The following is a 23,084-nucleotide window of genomic DNA, read 5'->3' as shown; positions in this document are numbered from 1 at the left end:
GCCAGAACAAAAACCATCCTTTCCTCCCCCCTAATACTTCAGCTGGCAGGACAAAGCAGCTGCAAACCCAGTTTTTGTTCCAGCTGAAGAGACACAGAGAAAGGGATGGGGAAAAAGGAGACACAGCCACATTTACAGATCTCCCTGGAAGGCTGGGCTGGTAGAAGCACAGTGGGCAAATGCTGCCCAAGCCTGGAGCCTGTTATGTAAGGCTAAGCCCAAACACAAAGTGCCTGAGCGTGAGGGCCAACTGCTACTGCAGTCATAGGACTTGAAGCACCTCATGAGAACAGCACTGACCCTCTCAGAAGAATCCAACCTCAACCTGACACCAGAAACCTCGTTTTTGCTTGTAAATGAAGTTCCAGAAAGTTACAGCTGCCTGGCTGTTCCCTCTGCAGCTGTCACAGGCAGTAAAGTGCTTGTGCTCTCCATCAAAGGCCAGGAGACCAGGAACTCCATGGTGGACTCATTTCTGCTTTTATTTTAAAAAAAAATCCAGAATGGATCCAGTAACAGTTTTATTATCAAGGAAATTGTTTTACCATAAGCAGAGAACAGACACAGGATGGAGCAGAAGGCTCAGACAAGCAAAGTATTGAACTTCCATACTGCCTCTTTTTTAAGAAATAATGTTAGAGATGAGTTCGAAGCAGCCCCTTTCCTTCAGAACAAGGGTACCAGCCTATCTCAGGGCTAAATAGTCTCTAGCAAAGTCCCCAGCCTTGCCCCTGCTGCTCACAAGCCTCCACCTGCTCCCAGCCACTCAGACCCAGAAGGAGGGGGCATGCAGGCCTTATTCTCCTCCCCATTCGTGGACAGCTTCCATCTCCACCCTCCAATTTTGTGACATGGTTTCCAAGCTTGGATCTCGGATTTACTACACCATTGTGTCAAGTATTAAATGATCAGCCAGTCCCCAGGTGCTCAGGGGAACATGCCAGGACCAAACTCGTAACTTTGTCTGGCATGAATTAACTTTTATCAAGTGACAATTTATCTAGCAGACACATCACTAAGTTTATACATTGAAGAATTTTTATATATAGAATACTGCAAAAACACAGTAAGTCTGAATTCTGCCCCTTGCTGCTCAGGAAGGTCCCTTCTCTCCCAAGCATCAAGAAAATCAACCTCTTCATCATTCTCTCGTCAAGGCAAGACAGAGACTCCTTATTGCTTCTCTTCCTTCTGATCTCCTGGACTTCCAGAACTGTCTCGCTCCGAGGCCATCTGTGAACAAACAGGTGTATTACTCGTGGTAACAACAAACTGCTTCTTCTGGCCATTTTTCCCTGGTTGGCTGCTCAGATCACCTCCAGTCTGGAGAACCCTCCTTCAGTGCAACAAGCAATGTCCACTGAGAAGGGTTATCTTCACCTCTGCCTGAGCTCTGGGAGTGAGAAAACACTCTTCCCATTATTCCCGTTCCCATGGGATGTAACAGGCTGACACTGCAGCAGGAAGTTGGGTTTGGCACCAGGAAAGCAGCTGTCCTCAGTAAGGACATCTCAGCACCAAGGTCACCTGGGCACTGTGCCACTGCCATGCTGGGACACCTCCCTGCACAGGCAAGCACACCCTGGCCAGGTGCCAGTGGGTGGGAGGGCCTTCCACTGGGAAAGAGGTGGAGAAGAAAATCCCAATGGCCTTTACTGTGGCTTTAGACAGACTGAACAGGAATCATGTTTTACTATCACCCTGAAGTAAGTTCAGGAGTTTACTCCATCAGGCACTCCATGCACTGAGGGGAAAGCCCTCTCCTTGCTCTTCTGGACACTCCTTACTACGAGCTTCCCCATTTCCAGTAACAGAAACTGCTACAGTAACAGAACCCAACCTGGAAGCATGGCCAGGATTTCAAGCCTTCAACTCTTCCTGACCTTCCAGAACTGCCCCTTCAGCCAGTGCCACTCAGAGGGAGCTGCACAGAGGCTCAGCACCACCTCCCACCCAAGAGTTCAGTGTCCTGACTCCATCCCAGCCCAGCTCTTACCCAAGTTCCGTGTCCTGGCTCCCCCCTCCCCATGTGAGGGCACTGAAAGTGAACTGGCCGTGCACCTACCTTCTTGTATGCCATTTCAAAGAGTTTCAGGGAAGCCTGCTGCAGACTGGTTGCTGCCTGTCTGATGTTCTCTCCTGTTTCACTATCTTTACGAGCCAGAAGTTCTCTCATTTTAGCAATTTCTTCCTTTAATTTGTTGCACTGAAAAAAACCCACAAAGGTGAAATGCTGCACTTGGTTCATTGTTAATCTCCATCCTGCCATTTCACCACCTGCTGGCCACAGCAAAACTACCTTTTTGTGCCAGAAGCCATGAAGTTAAGCCTCAAAGTGAGTCTGCAGGGCCTAAGACTGTGCCCAGTTCCCAGTGGGCACCTGTCCACTTCACTAACAGTGTTCCAGTTGGCATTAACGGCACCCCGTTTGCTGTCTGGGCAGAGGTGCCAAGGACAGAGCCCTGCAGAGCCTGACAGCTGGCCAAGGCCATGCTCTGTGTCTCGCACAGTGCACCTGGCACAGCCACGCCAGGGCAGGGCACAGCAAGCTAGTCTCCATGGATGTTTAAGGCCCTGGTGGGGAGCTGGCAAGCAGGGCTGCTCCTGCCCTGGTCAGTCCTTGTGCTGCCTGTGGAGCTCAGAGCAAACCAAGGGAGCGGGCTCAGCCTGGCCCAGAGCCATCTGTCAGTCCCTGCACAGGCTGGCACTTCCTCCCTCTCTGGCAGGTTGCTGGGGAGGGCTCTTGGACACAGCTGTGCCAGCAGGGCTCACAGACATGGGCACAGAACTGTGGCACACCATGGGATGGGGACAGGGAGTGACGGCCACCATCAGCACCCAGCCAGCACAGGCTGTTCCCACCTCTCCAGGGAAGTCACAAGGAACAGTCCCTGTAAGGAACAGGGACTTAGGCTCCATGCTCCTGTGAGAGGAAACTCTCTCACATCATTCCAAACAAAGAGCCAGCCAGTATCACAGAATGGTTTGGGTGGGAAGGGACCCTAAAGATCATCTCATTCCACCCCCCTGCCACGGCCACTCAACCAAGCTGTTCCAAGCCCTGTCCAACCTGGCTTGGACACTGCCAGTTATCCAGGGGCAGCCACAGCTTCTCTCGGCATCCTGTGCCACAGCCTCCCCCACAGCCTATCCCCCCATCCCAGGGAAGGATTCCTTCCCAATATCCAATCTAACCCTGCCCTCTGGCATTTAAAAACCACTGCCCCCTTTCCTGTCCCCATCTCCTGGCAGAGAAACAGCCTTAAACTGATCAGAGGCTGCTACGCACAGACTGTAATCATGTTCCTTCAGAGACCTCAGAGACTTCAGGAGCCCTTCAATTCTGCTTCCTAGAGTTGTCAAATTGGTAACTGGGCACATTCTTCTAAACTTGGCTTTGAAATTCACAATGCACCACCTTAGAGTCGTGTGAAAAGCACTCTTGGATATTAAATACCCATTTCATTTCTAAGAGAGAAAAACTGGAGTTAAGTGGATGCTGATTACTATTGCCCTCAGGTTATTGGGTGCTGTGCAGGAGAGCACAGCAGCTCTGCCTCTGTCACTGTGCTAACAAGGCACTGTCCACAATCTCCAGCCTTGAAGCAAAGCCCCGCTCTGAGGAGCCAGCCACAGCACAGTCCTTATCACAGCAGTGCAAGGCCATGTCAAGGACACAGCTCTGTCAGAAACTTCTCTTCAGCAACGTCCCAGGAATTCAGAGCCTCACCAACCTTGCACTTTGCCATAGGTTATTTGCCAGCACACAAACTCTGTTCCCTAAGGATGTCTGTCCATCCTCCCCTCAGCCACACTCACTCCTCCCCCTGAGAGCCACAGCCAGAGATGCAGGGCTGTGCTACCTTCACCCAGCATGGAAACACAGCCAGAGCTGGAGCCACTGGCCAGAGCCAGCTGGGAGTTAAGTGGGAATGTGAGCAACAATTTTGTGAGGACTTTTATGTGCTATGGCACTCCAAAATCAGGAATCACCTACCTCATCTGCTGGCAGCTGATCCTTGAACTCTTCCATCTTGGACTCCGTGTCATGGATGATTCCCTCAGCCATGTTCACAGCCTCCACACGTTCCTGGGGGACAGAGCTAGTCAGGGCTGCTGCCCACACCACGGGTGACACAAGTGGCGACACTTCATGCTCCAAAATGCCGAGCTCCATTCAAGTTCCCCCCAGCGTCCTTCTTAATGGCACCAGGGCAAGAAGAAATGCAAGCAAACAATTTCTAGGTGCACTGTGGCTCCACAGGGCCCTGAGAGGAGTCTGTGTCAACCCTCAAGCTTTCACTCAGTCACTCCCCTGAACTACTAATGACCAATGCACTACCATTGCTGAAACATGGGAAAGGACAGACACCTCAGGGACAGCACAGCACACTCTGCTCCTTGGGAAAGCAGCAGAGCTTTTGGAGAATATCCTGAAGTTGCTTCAGCAACAGAGGCACTAGACACAACTCAAATGCTGGGTGGTTTTACTCTTGGTCCCTTACTACAAAAACTCTCATTTATGCATTCCTGATGCTTTCATGGCAGTAAAACCAGGATCAGAAAAGTGTAATGAAGCAATTTTCAAAACTACAGTTGTATAAATCCAAGTCAAGTGTTGGGTAAATAACCTGATCACCTTGCTCCGCGAGCTCACTGGACAGGGTGAGTCGCACTTCAGGATTACAACAGAGAGGAATTTACCCAGCAATTTAAGATCCAAAATAAGGCAGCAGGATAGTTTTCAGTGCAGCCTCTTTAGATGCCAGACCTCCCCCTATGCTCCAAGGCAATAATGACATTATTCAAACAGTGGGATTTTCAGAGCAAGGTCTCTGAAGGCTCCCCAGCTAACCTACAAATGCCCATCAGCCACTGGTTTGTGGCTTTAGAGGCTCTGAGGCCAGGCACTGCTACTTCCTGGGGACTTATTCCATGTCTTCTCCCCTTCAGTCCTCTTCTGATCCCTTCCCTACTAGAGGCAAGATTTACAGCACTGCCCGGACACCTGAGCCAGGCTCCTGCAGACTGAAGGACACAAAGTGGATCAATTCCACGTGTCAGTTTCAGCAATCACTAAACATACGGTGGTGCCACATCCCAGAGTCAGCCTATGCTGTGTCTGCTTAAAAATCAATGCTCTATATTTAGTTGCATAATTCATTAGTACTACCCTCATTAAACCAATTAGTTCCAACCATTAATCCTGTGTGTATCACAGGTTCAGTCACTCCTCCATGGCAAGTTCCAGTCTTTGTTTGACAAGGGCAATGAGGGTTCATCACCTCTTCCTGGCCTCACCTGCACTGAGGCCCGCACTGCACATATGGACACAGCATTCCAGGAGCCAAATGCACAGCCAAGGGGGACAGTGGAGAACAGTAATGACAAAAACCCTCACCAGAGCTGCAAAGCTGTTTGCTATGTGCAGCAGGCAGGTGGGTTTGCTCACTGCTGCCTCTATGTCCCAGAAATTCCTGAGAGAGCAGTAAAGCGCAGTCACATAGGGCAAGGTATCCAACCCCAAAAGCCTCTGCAAACACCTTCCTGCAACCCTGGAGTGTCAACTGAGTAAGGAAAGGAGCAGAGACTTGGGTAAGAGCTCACAGAGCAGAGCCCAGAGCCACCGCAGGGCTGGGCACAGCCCAAAGCAGAGTGTAGAAGCAGCAGCTCCCCTGCTTCCTGAAGGTCCCATAACCCTCCGTTACCTTTCTCCGCCTGTCCTCTTCTGCATATTTCTCTGCATTCTTCACCATGTTCTCAATTTCATCTTTGCTGAGGCCGCCAGAGGACTGGATAACAACTGCAGCAGAGAAGAACATGAATAAAGGATCTGCTCTCACCCTTGAGGAGAGGATTATTCCCCAGCCTAACAGCACCAGCCTCACTCAGAGGCTCCCTGCACCCAGGGAGGCCCCGGGGGCAGGACAAAGACTGTGACTCTAAGAGCCACTGATGCTGCTGGCAAGGTAAAAGCCTCATCTCCTGGATATGCAACTCCCCAGCTCTGCCACACACTCCCTGCCTGCTGGTCTGCAAGTCACTCTGGCCAGTTTTCAGTTAATCCTCCTGGAAAGTGAGGGTGTACCAAAGCCCTCAAATCAAAGGAGCATCCCAGATTAGAACCACTGAACTTACAAAAACCAGCAAAAACCCAACCAACAAAAAAAATCCAAAGAGAAGGAATGGTTTCACCTAAGATTCCTTTCCCTGTTGGAAAGCAGCCCAGGCGTGGTAGCAGGGTAAGACAACATTCCCTACCCAGCTCTTCACATTGCCCTTAATAAGGAAATGAAGCACGATTCTATGGGCAGACTTGCATATCCAAGGGGACCTCCTTGGTCTTTTCCCTCTATTAGTGTCAAAAAGCATAGTCTAGATTCAGGCTTTACTACAGGAATTAGTCTAATTTCACTGCAAGAGGACCAATATCCAAGATATCTCAATGACTATAAAAGTGCATGCTACAATCACCATTTAAAGGAACTTTTCTGGTAATGGTACAAAACCCTGAACAAAGACACACATACAGAGGTGTCCTTTGGATAAGACATGGGATGAGCCATTCAGCTTTGTAATTACGACCACATCTACCTACAGGTAGGCAGCTAAAAGTAATTCCGGTTGCCTGTCCCCAGGAGCTCTTTGCTCAGCAGTAAAAGGCTGCCACACATCCAAGATCTCCAAGGAAATCCAAGTGAAAAAGCAGGATGGTTTTGGTGCCAAACTGCTGCCAAAAAGCCAAGCAGTGTGATTAAAAGCAGTACACACTTTCCAGCTGTGCATAGTTAATACTTCTGCTAACTGGAGCATTTCACTGTTCATGGGTTCTCTTCAAGAAACAGCTGAAGGGCAGCATAGAGGCTTCCAGTTATAAGGGAGAAGAGTTTTATTTTCTGTTAGGGAAATCTGTAAATGTTTCAAATTAATCTCCTGAACCCACCACAGAGCTTTAGAAACTGTCAACTGTGTCATTAATTACCCCAGCACAGGGGGCTCAACATTTCACTGCACCACTGAGCAGAATACACTGACAGCTTGAACTCCCTGAGCCTCCTGACAGCTAAAGACACTTCCAGTCTAAGCACAAGAAAATTAACAAGGCGGTTACAGTGAAAACCTGCTGCTTCAAAATAACCCAATCTCCAGACCTTTATAATGGAAGAATTACAAACAGGGTCTTGGCACAGGGCTGGTCTGCTCATCTATATATGATACACCCTGGAGTCAGAGATCTTCCTGATTTGATTCTCCCTTAAAAGCTGGCACCTTCATGCAGCCAGGCTCACGTGCGTTCCCAAAGGAACAGCACTCCCAGCAGCACAGCTCAGGGACAGCTCATACACGGTGCTGTATTCCCAAATCCCAATTTCTGTCCTGTCAGGACAGGGAACTGCCCCAAACACCTTGGTGACAGAGGACAGCCCACCAACACCAGTGAGCCCTCAGTGAGCCAACCTGTGTGCCCACCACCTGGGCACTGGGACACCGCTGATCCATGCAGGAAACCCGGGAAACGGCTGCACTTTGCTCAAGTGTTGCTGCAATTACTCCAGATGGCAACACTACGGCAGGACTGTCACACAGGGCAAAAACACTTGCAATGTGGTGAAACCCTGCCAGTGAGGGCTGCCTTGACATTGGCATAGGCAGGTGCTTCATCTCTGCCTAACATGCAAGGAGAGCATCCACAGGCAGCCGCCTCTGTCAGCAGGTTACTGGAGAGGGCAGAGGCTGTGTGCTTACAGAAGCTTTAGTGCCCTAGAACAAACCCACAGCTCAGCTCTCACTTATCCCTTTCCCATCCTCCTTTCCAGGGGAGACACATGCTCAGATGACTTCAGCTGCCATCTGTGCTGCACTGGCAAAAGACTAAAGAGTAGGGGTGACCCAAGCATGGAGCCACACACTCCCTCTCAGCGCCAGGCTGTGGGATGCCATCCAGGCAGCACTGGAGCCCACTCCATTCCCCCTGGAGTCACTCAGTGTCACCCTCAGCACCCCCTGCTCCCCTCCCTGTCAGGCCCAGGGCACTCACTCTGTTGCTCTCGCCCAGTGCCCTTGTCCTTGGCTGACACGTGCACGATGCCGTTGGCGTCGATGTCGAAGGTGACCTCGATCTGGGGCACTCCCCGTGGCGCTGGAGGGATCCCGACCTGAGGAAGGACAAGGGTTGGTCATCAGTTCCCATAAGGAAAAAGCTCAGGGGATGAGGGTTGGGCACATCACCCTGGGAATCTGATACTGAATGAACCACTAACCAACCCTCAGAGCTGAGACCTCCAAGTACCTGTTGACACCATGCTGTGCACTGATACTGTGACAGATTTAACGGCATACAGGTTTCTGCCCTGTACAAGTGCGCAGAAACCACAAGACAACCCCCAGGTTTGGTTCCAAGGTGGTACAGGCTGTGCTTTTTTGCTACACAAGTCCCTCTTCCATAGCGGTGGCAGGATGCTGTTTCCTCAGTTCTGGACACAGATTTCACCAGCCACCGCTGGGGAACCATTTTAAGACAGTGAGAGGCAGCACAGCTTCCTTCGAAAGTATAAAAGAAAGGCAAAGCCCTTCCTTTCTGCAGGGCTCTTCCTAGGAAGTTCATACAAACTTAAACAGTTTAACAATGCCAAACTTTGTCAGCACTGACCATTTTGCTCAGGGAGCTGGTTGGGCAGCCCCCTTCTGCTCCCAGCAATCCTGGAGCACATCTGTTCCCCAGGGAGAGCAGGGCATGGGCTCAGTTCACAAAGTCTCCACACAATTCTTCAGAATGATGTGTTGACAGTTTAACATCATGGCACACACACTGCAATCCCAACCAGTCACAAACTAACACCCTGGGGTACCTCGGCTCACGCTGACTCCCAGGGCCTCACTAGGCTGGAATGGGCTCCCCTGGGGACTGCAGGTAACCTGGAGCTGCTCCAGGTCCCATCTTTGCTACACCAGAGCAGAGGCCAGCATTCAGATTAGGTACTGGTATGCACAGGCTTTTTTATACCCAGAGAGCCCTTCCTGGTGATCAGGCTCTAAAGCTGCAGTAGCCCCAGTGCTACATGGGAGTCCTCAGAAATTCTGAGCACCATCTTCAATGCCAGCCGATCCTCAGCCACAGAAAGGTTGTCCCAGGGCTAGGCTGTGCCTCTGGAGGCTGCTTTTGTACTACCAGGGGGTCAGATGTCTTCTGGGAGATGATTCCCCCCTCAACACTGCCTTCAGGGGGCAGCTGAAATGAAGTATGTCTCCAAGAAGGTCAACTCTAAGGTCAGGAATAGAGAAGCCAACATACCAATGTGAACTGGCCAAGTAGTTTGTTGTCACTGGCCATCTCTCTCTCTCCCTGGCACACTTTGATTTCCACTTGTGTTTGCCCATCAGCAGCGGTAGAAAACACCTATGGAAAAGGAACAGGAAATTACCGTATAACTAATTAGAACACAAATATCAGCAGTTACAAGCTGACTGAACAAGGAATAAAGGAAGTTACATAGAAGGGAAGAACATGAAATACGCATTGTTCTCATGTTCCTCTGACAAAACTCCAGGGCATCAAGGCTAGCAAGAGCCAAGCTCACTATTGTCTTGCTCTGTGTGCACCTGGGGACACAAAAACCAGCCATCGACGGCAGCAGCAGGTTCCAGAGCAGCCACCACACCCTAGAACATCTCCCCTGAAGCTGCAGGCAGCTCAGGTATTATCAGAGAGAGCACACAGTGCAGGCCCAGACAGAGCCAAGGGAAGGAAAGGATCACACCCAAGTCGCCAGGACATTACAATGCAAAGGGAAGATAACCCCTTCCTAGGCACTCAGCCAAGCAAGAACTGTCCCACGGGTAAAATGCTCAGTCCCAGAAAGGCTCCACACAATTCTTCTTCAGAATGATGTGTTGACAATTGACATCATGGCACAAACCCTTACCCAGGCCACAAACACCCTGGCATATCTTGGCATCATTAACTCAACTGCCCTCCCCTCTTGGGCACACCAACAATCAGAGATACTCAGCGGCTGACATTAAACCTGATTTCTCCACTGCTCTTGTAAGATGAGGAGGCAAAACCATCTGCTGGGATGCTGTGGGTGGCCTTCCCTGAGCTGTCTGAGAGCACCAGCAAAATCCCACCCATCCAGAGTCAACTCTTACCTGGCTCTTCTTAGTGGGGATGGTGGTATTCCTGTTGATGAGCTTTGTGAAGACACCCCCCAGGGTCTCAATGCCCAGGGAGAGGGGAGTTACATCCAGCAGCAGCACATCTGTCACATCACCAGCCAACACCCCACCTTGAATAGCTGCTCCAATGGCCACAGCCTCGTCAGGATTGACTGCTTTGCTCGGAGCACGGCCAAACAATTCCTGCACAGTCTGCTGCACCTGAGTGGAGACACAGCACAGCAAATCCATGAGGGAACCACCACAGCCACAGCAGCCTTGGCTTAGCTGTGTCCTTTATGCTGCTGCTGCCATAAAAACCTGAGACGAACACTGAGTCTCAGCTCTGTGCCTGCTCCCTCACTGTCCACCCTCCTGCACAGCACTGAATGCCCTCATTCCAGCCCAGACAGCCCCCTTTCCAGAGGCTGTGTGCCAGCTGCAAGGCAGCTCCCATCAGCGCCTTCACACAGCCCAGCCACATTCCCAGAGGATCATTCCAGGTTTATCTGGGAGTCAAGGACTGCACCCTGGGAACTGTGCAAGCCAACACTGAGCAGGACACGGCTGCCAAGGACAGTACAGCTGTGGAGGAGCACAGGGAACCTAAAAAATCCAGCAGTACCGTTCAAGTTGTTTGTGTGCAGTAAAGGGAGAAAAAAAGGCAGTTGTATAAAGAATAGTATTTTCTAGCTCCTTATTTTGTGGGCTGTTTCAGCAGAGGAGATGCACTTTGCCAGCACTCTGAGCTCTGCTGTCAGCTCTGCACTGCTCGGCCAATTCCCAAGGACTGTGCCATTGGATCCCAACAGATTTCCTGCTGAAACATCCAGACAGGAATGCACTGAAGGTCTGCACCAGAGCACAGCTCAGAACTGTCTTCCTCTGCCCTACAAGGGAAGGCTGTGGGGCTGGGCCTCCTCTTCCAGTACAGGTGTTGGGCACACCAGCACAGGTGAGTGGGACGTACCTGTAAAGCTGCTGGAAGCATAGACACAACTGCGCACTGCAGCCAGGAGTCACCTGCCCAGAGGGCTCATTACAGAGAAACACTCTATGTGTGAGCAATTAAATGCAATTTCCCTCTGGAGGTGTATTTTACAGTACAAAACAATACTTGTAACCACCTACGGTCCATCTCCCGGAGTACTGGCCATGGGAGAGCTCCAGAGAAGACACATTCCCTCCTAACAGGGGGAAGAGAAGGCTTGGCTGTGTACAACACTGGCACCAATTTCAGAGACAGAGCTGTAACTACAGGTACTTAGGAAAGCGTTCTGTCAGCTCAAAACCACACATGCTGGGGGTTATGAGGGGAAGAAAGAAAAATAAAAATCAGTATTTAAGTTTTGTCTTCTACACCTAAAGGATACATAATGTTTCAGGAAAAGGTTTTGTGTTTGTCATCACTTTATATATAGGTAATCACACCATTTTTCCTTTACCCAGCTGAAACAACAAGGACTTTGGGAACATACAGCAGTTACTCCACCTGAGCTTTGGCCAGAGCAGGAGCTTCTGTTTATCTTGCTGCTCTGACTCCCCTGCCTGGGTCACCTTCTGCTCACACCAGTATCACCTCCAGCAAATAGGCTCATCAGTACAGGGAGGAAAAACTCTTCCACCAAACCCCAAATCTACTCCAAGCAGGACTATGCACAACTACTGTCCTAGAGAGGACCTGCAAATCACAAAGCAACAAATAGTCCAAGCCTGAGTGATCTCTCTAGAGTGAGATTTTGGTGCTCTCTGCAGGAAAGGCCAGGCTGTACCCTTGGAGGGAGCAGTGAACATCCCTGTTCAGCTTTGGGATGGAGGAGCAGCAGCAGGCATGGCTGGAACGGGAGCAGTAGATCACCTGCAGACAGCACTTATCTGCACAACTGTGCATGTCAGCACAGCAGGCTTTAGAGCTACTCACTGTGCTTATCTCCACAGCATGTAAGGCCCAGGCTTTAGATAAGGAGTGTCTGGAAGAGCCAGGTAAATGGGCCTGCCACAGGTAGCTCTGATTACACACAGGTACCACAGAGGTTCTGCTCATGCAGGTTCTTCACAGCTGGAAGTGCTGGAAATCCCTTGGAAGGCACAGGTTGCTGACAAGAGGCTGTCACTGCAATGTACCTTTACCACACTGAGTCCTCAACAAGAGACAGTGACCCCTACTTCTCAGCAACGCTGCTCATGTCCAGTGCACACAAGAATGTCAGGCTGCAGCTGGACTTTCACATCCCAGCACATCCCCTTTCTGCACAGTGCAACTCAGCTCCAGCCCCCAGGGCCAAGCTGAGCTAAGCAAACAGAACTAGAGGTCCTCGGCAGTGCTCCCACAGGATCCTCACACTGAGTCTGCTCTGAGCGCTCCCAGCTCCTGTTCCAAGCCCCTAAACAGCAAGCACAGGGCAACTGTGCCAGCCCTGCCTGAACAGGCCCTGAGCTCATACCTTTGGCATTCTGGTCATGCCACCGACAAGGATGACTTCCCCAATGTCACTCTTGCTGACTTCAGCATCCTGCATGGCCTTCTGGCAGGGGGCCACCGTCCTCTTGATCAGGTCAGCCACAATGCCCTCGAACTGCGCCCGACTCAGCTTCATGTTCAAGTGCTTTGGTCCGGAGGCGTCCATGGTCAGGTAGGGCAAGTTGATGTCAGTCTGTGGCATGGAAACAGGCTCAGGAAAAACGAGGAATGGGCTTTACATCAGCTTACAGGTTCTGTTCGGCCTGCACTGAGGTATCTGCGTTGCTGTTCACCCTCCAGCACGATTTAAGTGGTAGCAGACACATTTTTATGATTGACATTTCAGAAAGAAGACAATTATCTTGTTCCACACCTCATAGTTACTACTGTTAAACCCCAATTTTAATACTGTGTTCCTTCAACGTCTTTCATTGTTTAGCAAAACAATTTGTCACAGCCAGGAGGTAAGAGCAGAAACACTGGAAGTGACAGCCTCAATGTTGTTCCCTCAGCACAACCAAGAAAAAAGCCCATCTGCAGAGTTCCAAAGATTCTGCCAACTGACTCACATTCCACACCAGGTAAACTCCCTGAAGGTATTTCCTTCCCTCTTGGCTGTTCTCTAAATGCCAACAGCTCGTGTTCAACAGCCACTCTGCTGCTCTTTAACACAAAGTTAATTAGAGCAAAGGACCATAATCCACACTTCTTACGGCTGTTTGTCACATGCTAGATTTTTAGAGCAAATCTTATACTGAAATCATCTAATTCAAGTGCTGAATCATGCTGACATCAGAAGACACTACAATCCAAAGCAATTAAAACATTAGTGCTTTAAACTCTAGAGATTAAGTTTACACAAGAATTAAAGCTATGTTGCTGACTAGAGGCATGCATCCACTTTATACACAGCCCAGTCAAAACTATTAGGGGAAAACAGGACCAAAAGCAAGTTGTTTTCACTTCACTGCTAAAGAGTTAAGGAATTCAGTCCTTCTTGGTATGAACAAACTGCCTTTGCCAGCTCTTGAGGTCATAAAACAGAGCTTGCTATGTCTGGCAAAACTATGCAGCCATTGTGACTGCCCTCAGCTCCTTGCTATGAGCTCCCCACTGGCCAACAAAAAGACCACCATCAGATAAAATTAAAGATGCTTATTCAGAACTCAGAACTTGAGTCCCTATTTCAATTACTACATAATTGACCTTAATTTCACTTAGCCACGACTATTACAATCCCAACTTGCTGTTTCTCCAGTTCCTTATTCAGTAATGAATATAGGACATGCTTGACTGCATTAATGTCCAAAGCTGATGGAGAAAAGGAGGAAGGGTGGCTGCTGCCCACTGTCCAGACAACTCATCTATAGGCAAGTAAGTCAAGATTCTGTATAGGAACTACTACACAAATTAGCTGTTTCAGTGAAATGAGTAGCTCCAAGGTTTTGGAACTACTTGGACAGAGCTGTAAGTTGTTACAGTAACCCAGCAGCCCTGGCTCAATTCCCTGATGTCCATCACACTTCAGAAGTACAGAACAGGTTGGGAACAAGATCACATTTCCTGCAAGATCAGAAGATGTGGTATACCAGAAAAAGGGCAAAACCCAGCATCCAGCAACTCAGCTTCCAGCAGTTTCCTGTGTTGTGAAAGCCCACCCTGCTGAGTGACCTGCTGTGCCAATGCTGCCACCGAGTTACACAGAAGAAAACACAGTGTCAGAGAGCTTTGTAAATAAAGCCAGTGCAGAACTCAGTGTCTCCCAGTATCACAGCGAATGCTCCGGATCCAGGCACGTACCTGCACTGATGATGAAAGCTCACACTTGGCTTTCTCTGATGCTTCTCTCACCCTCTGAAGGGCCATGTTGTCTTTAGTCAGGTCAACTCCCGTCTGAGTGACAAAAACAGGGTTAAACAGACTCAGCACCTGCTCAGGAGTCACTTCCCTGCAGTTCACCTTCTCAGAGCTCTTGACTGAGAAGCTATTTCTAGAGCACACTGCCACGTGCACTGTGCTGCTCTCTCCCTGCTGGCAGGGATAGTCAGCATTTCCAGTCTGCCAGCCCTCTCTGCTCTGCAACTGATCAAACAGTAAGGCAGACTGAAGTTCGGAAAGGCTGCTGCAGCAGAGAATAAAAGACAGGACTGAATTAAGAGTTGGAATTACATTGCAGCTTCCTCCCAGCAACCCTTGTTTGCATCTGTCCTGTCACATTCAATTACACCGCAGATATTTACTTCTATAAGTAAGCAGACTGTGTACAGGACAGTCCTGCTACATCAGAGAGAAAAAAGGCAGAAGTTCTGCTATTCTTTGCCTTCCAGGAAAAGAATATTCCACTTCAAGAAAACAAGTGTAAGAAGTGGAAGCCAGGCTAAAGAGCGTCTAATTCTCTTAAATTCCAGCTGTGCCAGAGGTGACAAATCAAGTCCTAAGAATTTAAGAGAATTCTCATTCTTCTACAGAAGTGAGGTTGAAAAGCATTGTAACACAGGACTGTGCTCTCAAGGGACACCTTACCTCTCTCTTGAACTCCTTCACAATATACTGTAGCAAAGCCTGGTCAAAATCTTCTCCACCCAAGAAAGTGTCACCATTGGTGGACTTCACCTCAAAGACTCCCTTCTGGATTTCCAACACAGAGATATCAAAAGTGCCACCACCTAGGTCATAGACTGCGATGCTGAAGGAACAGAGGCAGGACAATGTTACTTTCTAGACAAAGGTGAGTGGCTCAGAACTCTCTCTCCTCAAGAGAAGAGGAGCAGAACTCACACTGCTGCCCACACAAGTTCAAAGCCTTTCTAAAGACAGCAGTGAACAATCTCAGTGTCCATACCCCTGAGCACTCAGAGGCCAGGGGGGGTCCCTGGAAGATAAGCTGCACAAAGCCTGACCTCACACATTTTTTCAGATATGGCAGCTCCTGCCTCTCCAAAACCAGACATTCTCATATCCAATGACAAGAGTAGGGACACCAGACTTATTATGAAATGTTTGTTTGTTTGTTTGTTTTCAAAATGTGAGGCTTTTCCAGCATTATCACTACCTCAGAAATAATGTCTAACAAAAGCCTGCACTTCTGCAACCACCCCTGACTGTAACAGAGGGCTGAACGCAGGCAGGGGAGCTGCAAGCCACGGACAGCTGGCACAGCTCAGCACAGCTCCTGTGCCCATCAGCACCTCTGGTGACAGCCTGTCACCCAGCTGTCCTCAACCACACCCACCTCTGCCACCAGTGGGTAAGGTAATTAAACTGACACTCAGGTTGGATAATTAAGTTGTAGCTGCAAGTTATGAACTCTCTCTCTTTAAAAAGGTTGGTTGACACAGACCAGAGGTGACATTACAGAGCTCTCACTCACAGCTCTGAGTCCATCTTGGCAGAACTCCAACCAGTGCTTGGAGCTCCCAGGAAGCAGAGGAGGCAAATCCCAACAGGTTTATTTCAGAAGACTGGTGTTCTGCACAGGAACTTACACTTTGTCTTCAGACTTGTCCAGCCCATAGGCCAGTGCAGCTGCTGTGGGTTCATTAATCACCCTCAGGACATTCAAGCCAGCGATCTGCCCAGCATCTTTGGTAGCCTGAGGAGGAAAGGGGAGAGTGCTGACTGCTGACAGAAACTGAATGCAGTTTATAAGCCCCAAAATATCCCAGACTGATGAGTACCTGTCTCTGAGAATCGTTGAAGTAAGCAGGGACTGTGATCACAGCATTCTTTGCTGCATGTCCCAGGTAATTTTCTGGAAGAAAAAAGGAGACAAAACAGAAGTTACCCCTGTAAGAACATCAAGTTATCACTCACAGAATCACAGAATGGGTGAGAGCCCATCCCATTCCACCCCCTGCCATGGGCAGGGACACCTTCCACTGTCCCAGGCTGCTCCAAGCTCTGTCCAGCCTGGCCTAGGACAGTTCCAGGGATCCAGGGGCAGCCGCAGCTTCTCTGGGCACCCTGTGCCAGGTCTCCCCACCTCTTACTGTCTAACCTAAACCCACTCTCTCTTACTTCGAACCTAGCCCTGCCTGTCCCCATCACTACATGCTTTTGTAAATATTCTCTCTCCATTAGTACCTAGTTTGAAATTATTTCTCTTAAGTAACAGAAGACAGGCTTGCTGTTTTCTGGGAAGATGCAGAGGGAGCTGTGCAGAATTCCAGTCCTTCCACAAAACACAGAACAATTTGTAGACTTCTGGCAGCACAGCAATGCACCTCTGCAATTCCACCAGCAACTGGATGGCACTGTAATTAATTTATCTGATAGCTTGTCTTTTTAGAGTGAGACTGAAGCTGTACTCTACTCTTCTACACGTGATGCACTTAAAAGTTACTCACTTATATCCCATTTACAGAATCTGCTATTGCTAACACTTGGACAGTATAAACAATGTTCACGTACCAACTTTATAAATGTTTGAGATAGGAAGTCAGAAAAATATATATTACACTCTATTCTAAGGTCTCAAAAAAAGGGAAGTCAAACACACATTGAAACCTGCGAAAAAATACAAATGTGCACAATGTTATGAGGATGCACAGACAGGACTAATGGCTGTGCAGCAGTTTTACACTGAGCTTACACACTGCATTGCTCTCTGCTGCCTGCAAACCACAGCTGAAGCCATGCAGCACCCAGGCCAAAAGCCAACGCTCCTCCAGGAAGGAGATCCCTGCTTAAGGCAGGGGAATATCACCCTCAAAGTAAGTCAGAGCTATCAATTCTAGATGCACACACCACATACTTGTATTTTACTAGCAGGTGAAGCTTTAGCAAGTGCCCAGCACCTAACAGAAAATAACCTCTGGGTGAAGCTTCAGTCCTGCCCTCCTCACACTCACTGGACACAACTGAGGGTACAGAAGGCACTACTGACTGTTCCCTCTGTACTACACTCAGTTTACCCAGAAACCACTTGAGAAATTGAGAAAGAGAAGAACATTTCTCCAGGCCAATGGGTATTTTCCCCTAGTGCAGATTTGAAGTCACCACTGGCTAATTAGCTATTAGGGCCCAACAGTGGGGTCCCTTGAACACTCCCTCTATCCCTATGTGCCACACATCCAGCAGCTGCTGAGGAGCAAAGCCACTCCAAGCCTGGGTGCCCCAACCTGTGCCCAGCTGCAGTCAGTGAGGCACAAGGACTGCAGCTTCCAAGGAAATGGAGCTCCCCCTTCTGAGTGAGTATGAATTCAATTAAAGCCAGAATCAACTCAATCAGCAACCAGTTCTGGTTCTGAGTTATGTTTTAAGTAAAGCACTGATATTTTGCCAAAGATCCAAGATTGAGGCAGGCGCTGATATTCCTTGAGGTTTCCTAGGAGCCCACGCTGTTCCCTTCCCCCATCCACAGCCCTGCTCTACGAGGGTTTGGTACCATGAAAGCGCCATTCTGGCTGCAGCACTTCCACGTACCAAGCACAGAGACAGCAAAGAGCAAGCTGTACCAACCTGCAGTCTCCTTCATCTTCATGAGGACAAAGGCACCAATCTGGCTGGGGGAATAGAGCTTCCCATGAGCCTCCACCCAGGCATCCCCATTAGAGGCACGGACAATCTTAAATGGGACGTTCTTACTGAAAATCATGAGAATTCACACTCAGTTTCTGCAGCAGTACAAACCTGTTACCATCAGTATCAGCAGATGAACACATGTAAGTTCTAAACAAAAACCACTGAACTCACCAGCAGCAGCCCCAGATGTTACAAACTGCTGCTGCCAACACTTATACAATACAAATAATGTACATATACCAACGCTGTAAGTGTTTGAGACAAATGAGAAAAATACATATTACACCCTATCTAAGGTCTCAAAAAAAAAGAGAATCAAGTAATCAAATGCACAGACAGGACTCATGCCTAGGCACCAGCGCTGCAAAGAGCTTACATGCTGCATTGCTCTCTGCCGATTTAATCAGACACCTCTCATTCAATCATAAGCCTGAAGTACAATCACCAGCTTTGATTGCAAAGGCCCTCAAGAATTAGAGAAGTCTGCACTGTAAGCACCGGCAAGCCTTTTTTCTTCTTCCCTTGACGTCTTAATGTGATCAGCAATGAATGCAGCTAAACACAGCCTGGCCCTCAGACAGCAGCACTGCAACCTCGAGAGCTGAGGGCACAACAACTTCCCCCAGAGCAGGTCGTGCTACCCCCGTGGTGTTTGCTGCCCTGGGGCTGGCAGTGGCACTGTCCCCTCACTCACATGTCCTTCTTCACTTCAGAGTCATCAAAGCGGCGGCCGATGAGGCGCTTGGTGGCGTAGAAGGTGTTGTGAGGGTTGGTGACCGCCTGGCGCTTGGCTGGCATCCCCACCAGGCGCTCGCCGTCGGCCGTGAACGCCACCACTGACGGCGTGGTCCGAGCACCCTCCGAGTTCTCCAGCACCTGGGAACAAACGCAACTGTGACACCCACACACTCACCTTGAGGACACCCCATGTGTAACACTCCTGCTTTACTCACTTTCGCTTGCTTCCCTTCCATAACGGCCACACAGGAGTTGGTGGTACCCAGGTCAATCCCAATAACGGCACCTTTGATTGCTTCTGAGCTGGAGAGCACAACAGGGGAAAGTAAAATTATCATTAAAGGAAAATAAATACAGAGCAGAAAAAATGTCCAGTCCCAAAGACAGGACAAAGTGATTTTCCACAAAATGTTGAAGCAAATCCAGGCTGTATCCTCACCTAAGATGTTCTCTGCCTCTGTTCTGAACCATACTGCTTTACAGGTAAACCCTTGCTTGTTAAAACAAACATATAAAGTATTATTCTTCCCCAGAATATCTTTACTACACATATATATTTATATCTTCTTGACAACCCTTAAGAGTCTGGTACAAAAGTTGTAACTAACTATGTCCCTATAGACAACTCTCCCTCTGGGAGTTGCTCTGGGTTACTTTTGATCACAGAACCCCAAACTGGTTTGAGATGGAAGGGACCTTAAAGATCATCCAGTGCCACCCCCCTGCCTTGGACAGGGAGACCTCCCACTGTCCCAGGCTGCTCTAAGTCCCAATGTCCAACCTGGCCTTGGACACTGCCAGAGATCCAGGGGCAGTCACAGCGGGTCTCGGCAACCCTGGTGTTCAAACTGGTTTGAAAACATTCACCTGGACTTAAAAAACTAATAAATTATATTTGTTTATTTATCATTGCTTGGCATGGGGAGAAGAAAACACAGTGATAAATCACTTGGCCTATGCAGGGTGCTCTGGGCCAGAGCCAAAGCAAACCACCTTTCTGATCCTCAGGAGCAACAGGTGAATTTAATCCTGAAAAATGGGAGTGGTTCTCACACAAGACAAATTTGAACCCCCTCCCCTTCTCTGGGAAGCGTGCATTACCCCTTCTGAGGCTCAGAGAACCCCTCAAGCACGGCTTTGTTTACAAACAAAGCCGTGTTCTGGGATGGAGAAGGCATTCTGCAGCAGAGCAGGACTGTGTTTATCTCCAGAAACGTCACCTTCTCTGTGCCCAAGCTGCCAGGGGCTCTAACTCCAGTTCCAATAACAAAGCAGTGAGCTTGGAACATTCAGCTGTACCAGACAGATCCAGCTTTCCCAACACAAACAGATTTCCCAGCCCAGGGCATGCAATCAGCCACAAATACCCAAGCCACACAACCAATTGCTCCCTTCTCCCATTACTGTGCAGCAAAGAAAAAGAGTGATTCAAATGCATGTTTGAAACGAACTTTATCTTCAGAGGACTGGATCTAGGCATCACTCATTTCATGTCAGTGTAAAACAATGTGTTCCATCAGTGTTTGGATTACTTTTTGTTTGGTTGATTTTAACCAAACAAATCTCAGCAAAACCTACATTTTGTGGGCATTGCTGGTGGAGGGAAAAGGAGGGAACAGCAATTCTCTTTATTTCTTGTTTCTCTCCAGGGCAGCTTTGAAATAACCTTAGAAAAGTTACAGGCAGAGGTTCCAGTTTTATTCTGCTGGTTTGGCTCTGTTACCCAATCCCTGGCTCCCATAATCAGTTCTGGTATCAGGAAGAGAGTAAATATAAACATCAACAGCCAAACATGACCACTCCAAGGAACACTTACGCATATCTCCTGCTGGATGCTGCTCTGAGAACATTTTGGCTGAGGCCATTCCAAAATGTCTGGAAAACAGAGACACACTAATGAGAATTTAGTTTAAAACATCAAGACACCTTCAAACCAAGGCTTTCAGAGGCAGACAATGTCTAAAGCAACACTCTCCTACTACAGTGTCCCTTTTTTAAAAACTTAACTGCAAAGGAATGAAAAACTTGAGCAAGACTCAAACTGACATAAACAGCCGCCCGCTCCCCTACTACTGCACGAATTAAACTGCCATCGCCCTAATTTCTAGGACCAGAACCGAGGTATTATCATCATACAGAATACTCTACAGCAACTACTCTATATCTCAGTAAGTCAAGACTGAATCGCCTGCATTCCACCAGCAGCAGATAAACATTAACCCCATTTCTCAGAGCTTTATGCCTGGTCAGTAATAAATGTCTCACTGCATCCCTCAAGGAACCTGCAGCTGAGATTTTGCTGCACAACTCCAGCTAGGCCCCAGCTTGGCTCCCCCTCAGCACGTGCAAAGCAGCACCCTGGAGAGGTCGGGAAGCATTATCCCTATTTCTGATCAAGAACAAACCTGTAACAAGATATCTTAACGCAAAAGGGACCGAATCATGACTATGTTGATGATATTTAAAGCTGTAAGGCTTAGGCTGCGACAGAGCAGAGCCAGCGCAGCACGGAGGGATTTGCGGTCCCCGCCTGTCCCTAAATCGCCAACACGTGCCCTCCCCAGCCTGAACCCCGCGGCCACAATCACACGGATGGTGAGGAATCGAGCGACCTTACTACAACCCTCCTTAATAAAAAACAAGACTCAAACACGTAAAACTACGCCGCTTCCCCCCCCCCCCCCCCCGCCCCGGGACCGCATCGCCCCTCACGCAACAATAGGCTTCTCTTAATAAAATCTCAGCACTGAGGAGCCGCGGCCCGGGCCCGGACTCGCCCGCGGGCAGCGCCCTTCGCCGCTCCCACAGCCCCGCAATATCCCGCCCCGGAACGCTCCGGGCCGCACAGCGCGCAGTGCCCTCCCCGTGTCTATGCCCCGAAACGCTCCGGGCCGCACAGCGCGCAGTGCCGGACCGTGTCCCCCAGCTCGCCCCCGGCCCCTCAGAGAACTGACCTGCGCGGGGCGCGCGGGCGGCGCGGGCGCGGCGCGCGGCAGCAGCAGGGACAGGCGGCTCGCGCTCAGCATGGCGGCGGCAGCAGTCGGGGCGAGCGGGGCCGCGTCTCTTCTGGAAACCTCCACACACGTGGGCCGCGGGGGGGCCGAGAAGCGACGAAAGGACCCCAGCTACGGGCTGCACCAATAATGCCTCCTCTCTCCGCTCGACTACAGGGCGCCGCACGGACAACGGCACAGCGGCGCACCTGAACGCTGACTTCCGGAAACAGAAAAAGAGCTCGCTGCACGAGCAGGAGCTCTCGGAGGCGGTAGAAAATCAGCGAGAGGGCGCAGCGCACACCGGCGAAGAAGAAGACAGCCCGGGTCCTGCGGCGAATCTGCACTCAAGGTCGGACAGGATAAAGCGCGCGGCGATTGCAACGGCCTTGCGTCAGGCGGAGTAAAACGCATGCGCAGAAAGCGCGGACCGGCAAATCAGCCAAGACCCCGGGGCCACCCCGTCTATTGCCGCGCATGCCCAGTTCAACTCCGGCGCATCAGCGCGGCGGGGCCAAAAGGAGCGGACTGTCCGGCAACACCAAGCACAGAAACCTCCAGCGCACAGCTCACCTCCGACACCTCTGTCAGCCAATGCCCTAACGTTCCAAGGAGAATTCGAAAGGCAAGTAGGACCGGGTGTACATGGAAAAAATACCAGTGAGTCCCTCTGAGCCACGGACAAAACGCCAGCACACACCTTCAGCCCCCACTCCTGATGCACAACAAGTTCTTCTGCTCTCTTTGGGCGTCAGGCTGTCCTCAGCTGTTGCTTTCAACTGCCCCACTTCCAGCATCCTGTGCCCCTGCACTTTGCGCCGTCTTCCCACACATGCTAGCCCTTCAGTGGAGGCCTGCCTTGTGTCTCCTCTGCTCCCCAAAGTGTGCTCCACAGCCCACCGTGCCGGCAAAGCAGCCGCCGTAGCCCTTGGTGAGAGTGGGGGGGGGTCACACTCCCAGCGCCCCTGCACGAGCCCCAGAGCTGCCACTCGCTGCCTTCAGGTGAGCCAGAGGACACTCTGCAGTGGGCAGCATCAGCTCCTGAGCCTGCACTTCCCTGCCCTTGAGCCTCCCTGGGCAAAGGGGAAATCTGGCAGGGACGGGAGTGCAGGGAGAGGTGATGGGATACCTCTTGGGCAATCCACAGCCAGGACCAGGCAGCCCCTGCCTGCAGCATGGCGCAGGCACGGCCACACGGGCATGGCCACACAGGC

At 50.1% G+C, this 23,084-nt stretch overlaps 1 protein-coding gene and 2 non-coding genes across 3 annotated transcripts; all 3 read right to left on the bottom strand.

Annotated features, from left to right (window-relative positions):
- Positions 1-457: 457 nt before the first annotated feature.
- Positions 458-22,209, bottom strand: HSPA9 (heat shock protein family A (Hsp70) member 9). The gene is made up of 17 exons (XM_040077870.2): positions 21,832-22,209; positions 20,694-20,752; positions 19,093-19,180; positions 18,834-19,015; positions 18,077-18,201; positions 16,294-16,367; positions 16,102-16,208; positions 15,140-15,302; positions 14,417-14,509; positions 12,600-12,809; positions 10,150-10,377; positions 9,293-9,397; positions 8,039-8,156; positions 5,709-5,803; positions 3,998-4,090; positions 2,066-2,206; positions 458-1,233 (listed from the first exon to the last, which is right to left on the bottom strand). The coding sequence occupies exons 1-17, from the start codon at positions 21,901-21,903 to the stop codon at positions 1,174-1,176; spliced, it is 2,013 nt and encodes a 670-aa protein (XP_039933804.1). The 5' UTR covers positions 21,904-22,209; the 3' UTR covers positions 458-1,173.
- On the bottom strand, positions 8,736-8,804 carry LOC120759447 (small nucleolar RNA SNORD63). Its single transcript, XR_005703175.1, has one exon. It is a non-coding gene; the product is annotated as a small nucleolar RNA SNORD63 (small nucleolar RNA).
- Positions 9,842-9,913, bottom strand: LOC120759446 (small nucleolar RNA SNORD63). Its single transcript, XR_005703174.1, has one exon. It is a non-coding gene; the product is annotated as a small nucleolar RNA SNORD63 (small nucleolar RNA).
- Positions 22,210-23,084: the final 875 nt, after the last annotated feature.

This window comes from Hirundo rustica, chromosome 14, assembly GCF_015227805.2.
Source record: "Hirundo rustica isolate bHirRus1 chromosome 14, bHirRus1.pri.v3, whole genome shotgun sequence".
In the NCBI taxonomy this organism is placed as follows: Eukaryota; Metazoa; Chordata; class Aves; order Passeriformes; family Hirundinidae; genus Hirundo; species Hirundo rustica.
The sequence above is the reverse complement of the archived record's forward strand: the minus strand, read 5'-3'. Positions and strand labels throughout refer to the sequence as shown.

Excerpts from the sequence above, each read along its gene's own strand:
- HSPA9 (XM_040077870.2), bottom strand. The coding sequence starts at position 21,903 with ATGCTGAGCGCGAGCCGCCTGTCCCTGCTGCTGCCGCGCGCCGCGCCC. Across the intron at positions 20,753-21,831 it reads CGCCCGCGCGCCCCGCGCAG|ACATTTTGGAATGGCCTCAG; the intron begins GTCAGTTCTCTG and ends TCTGTTTTCCAG. Across the intron at positions 16,209-16,293 it reads TCAACGATTCTCAGAGACAG|GCTACCAAAGATGCTGGGCA; the intron begins GTACTCATCAGT and ends TTTCCTCCTCAG.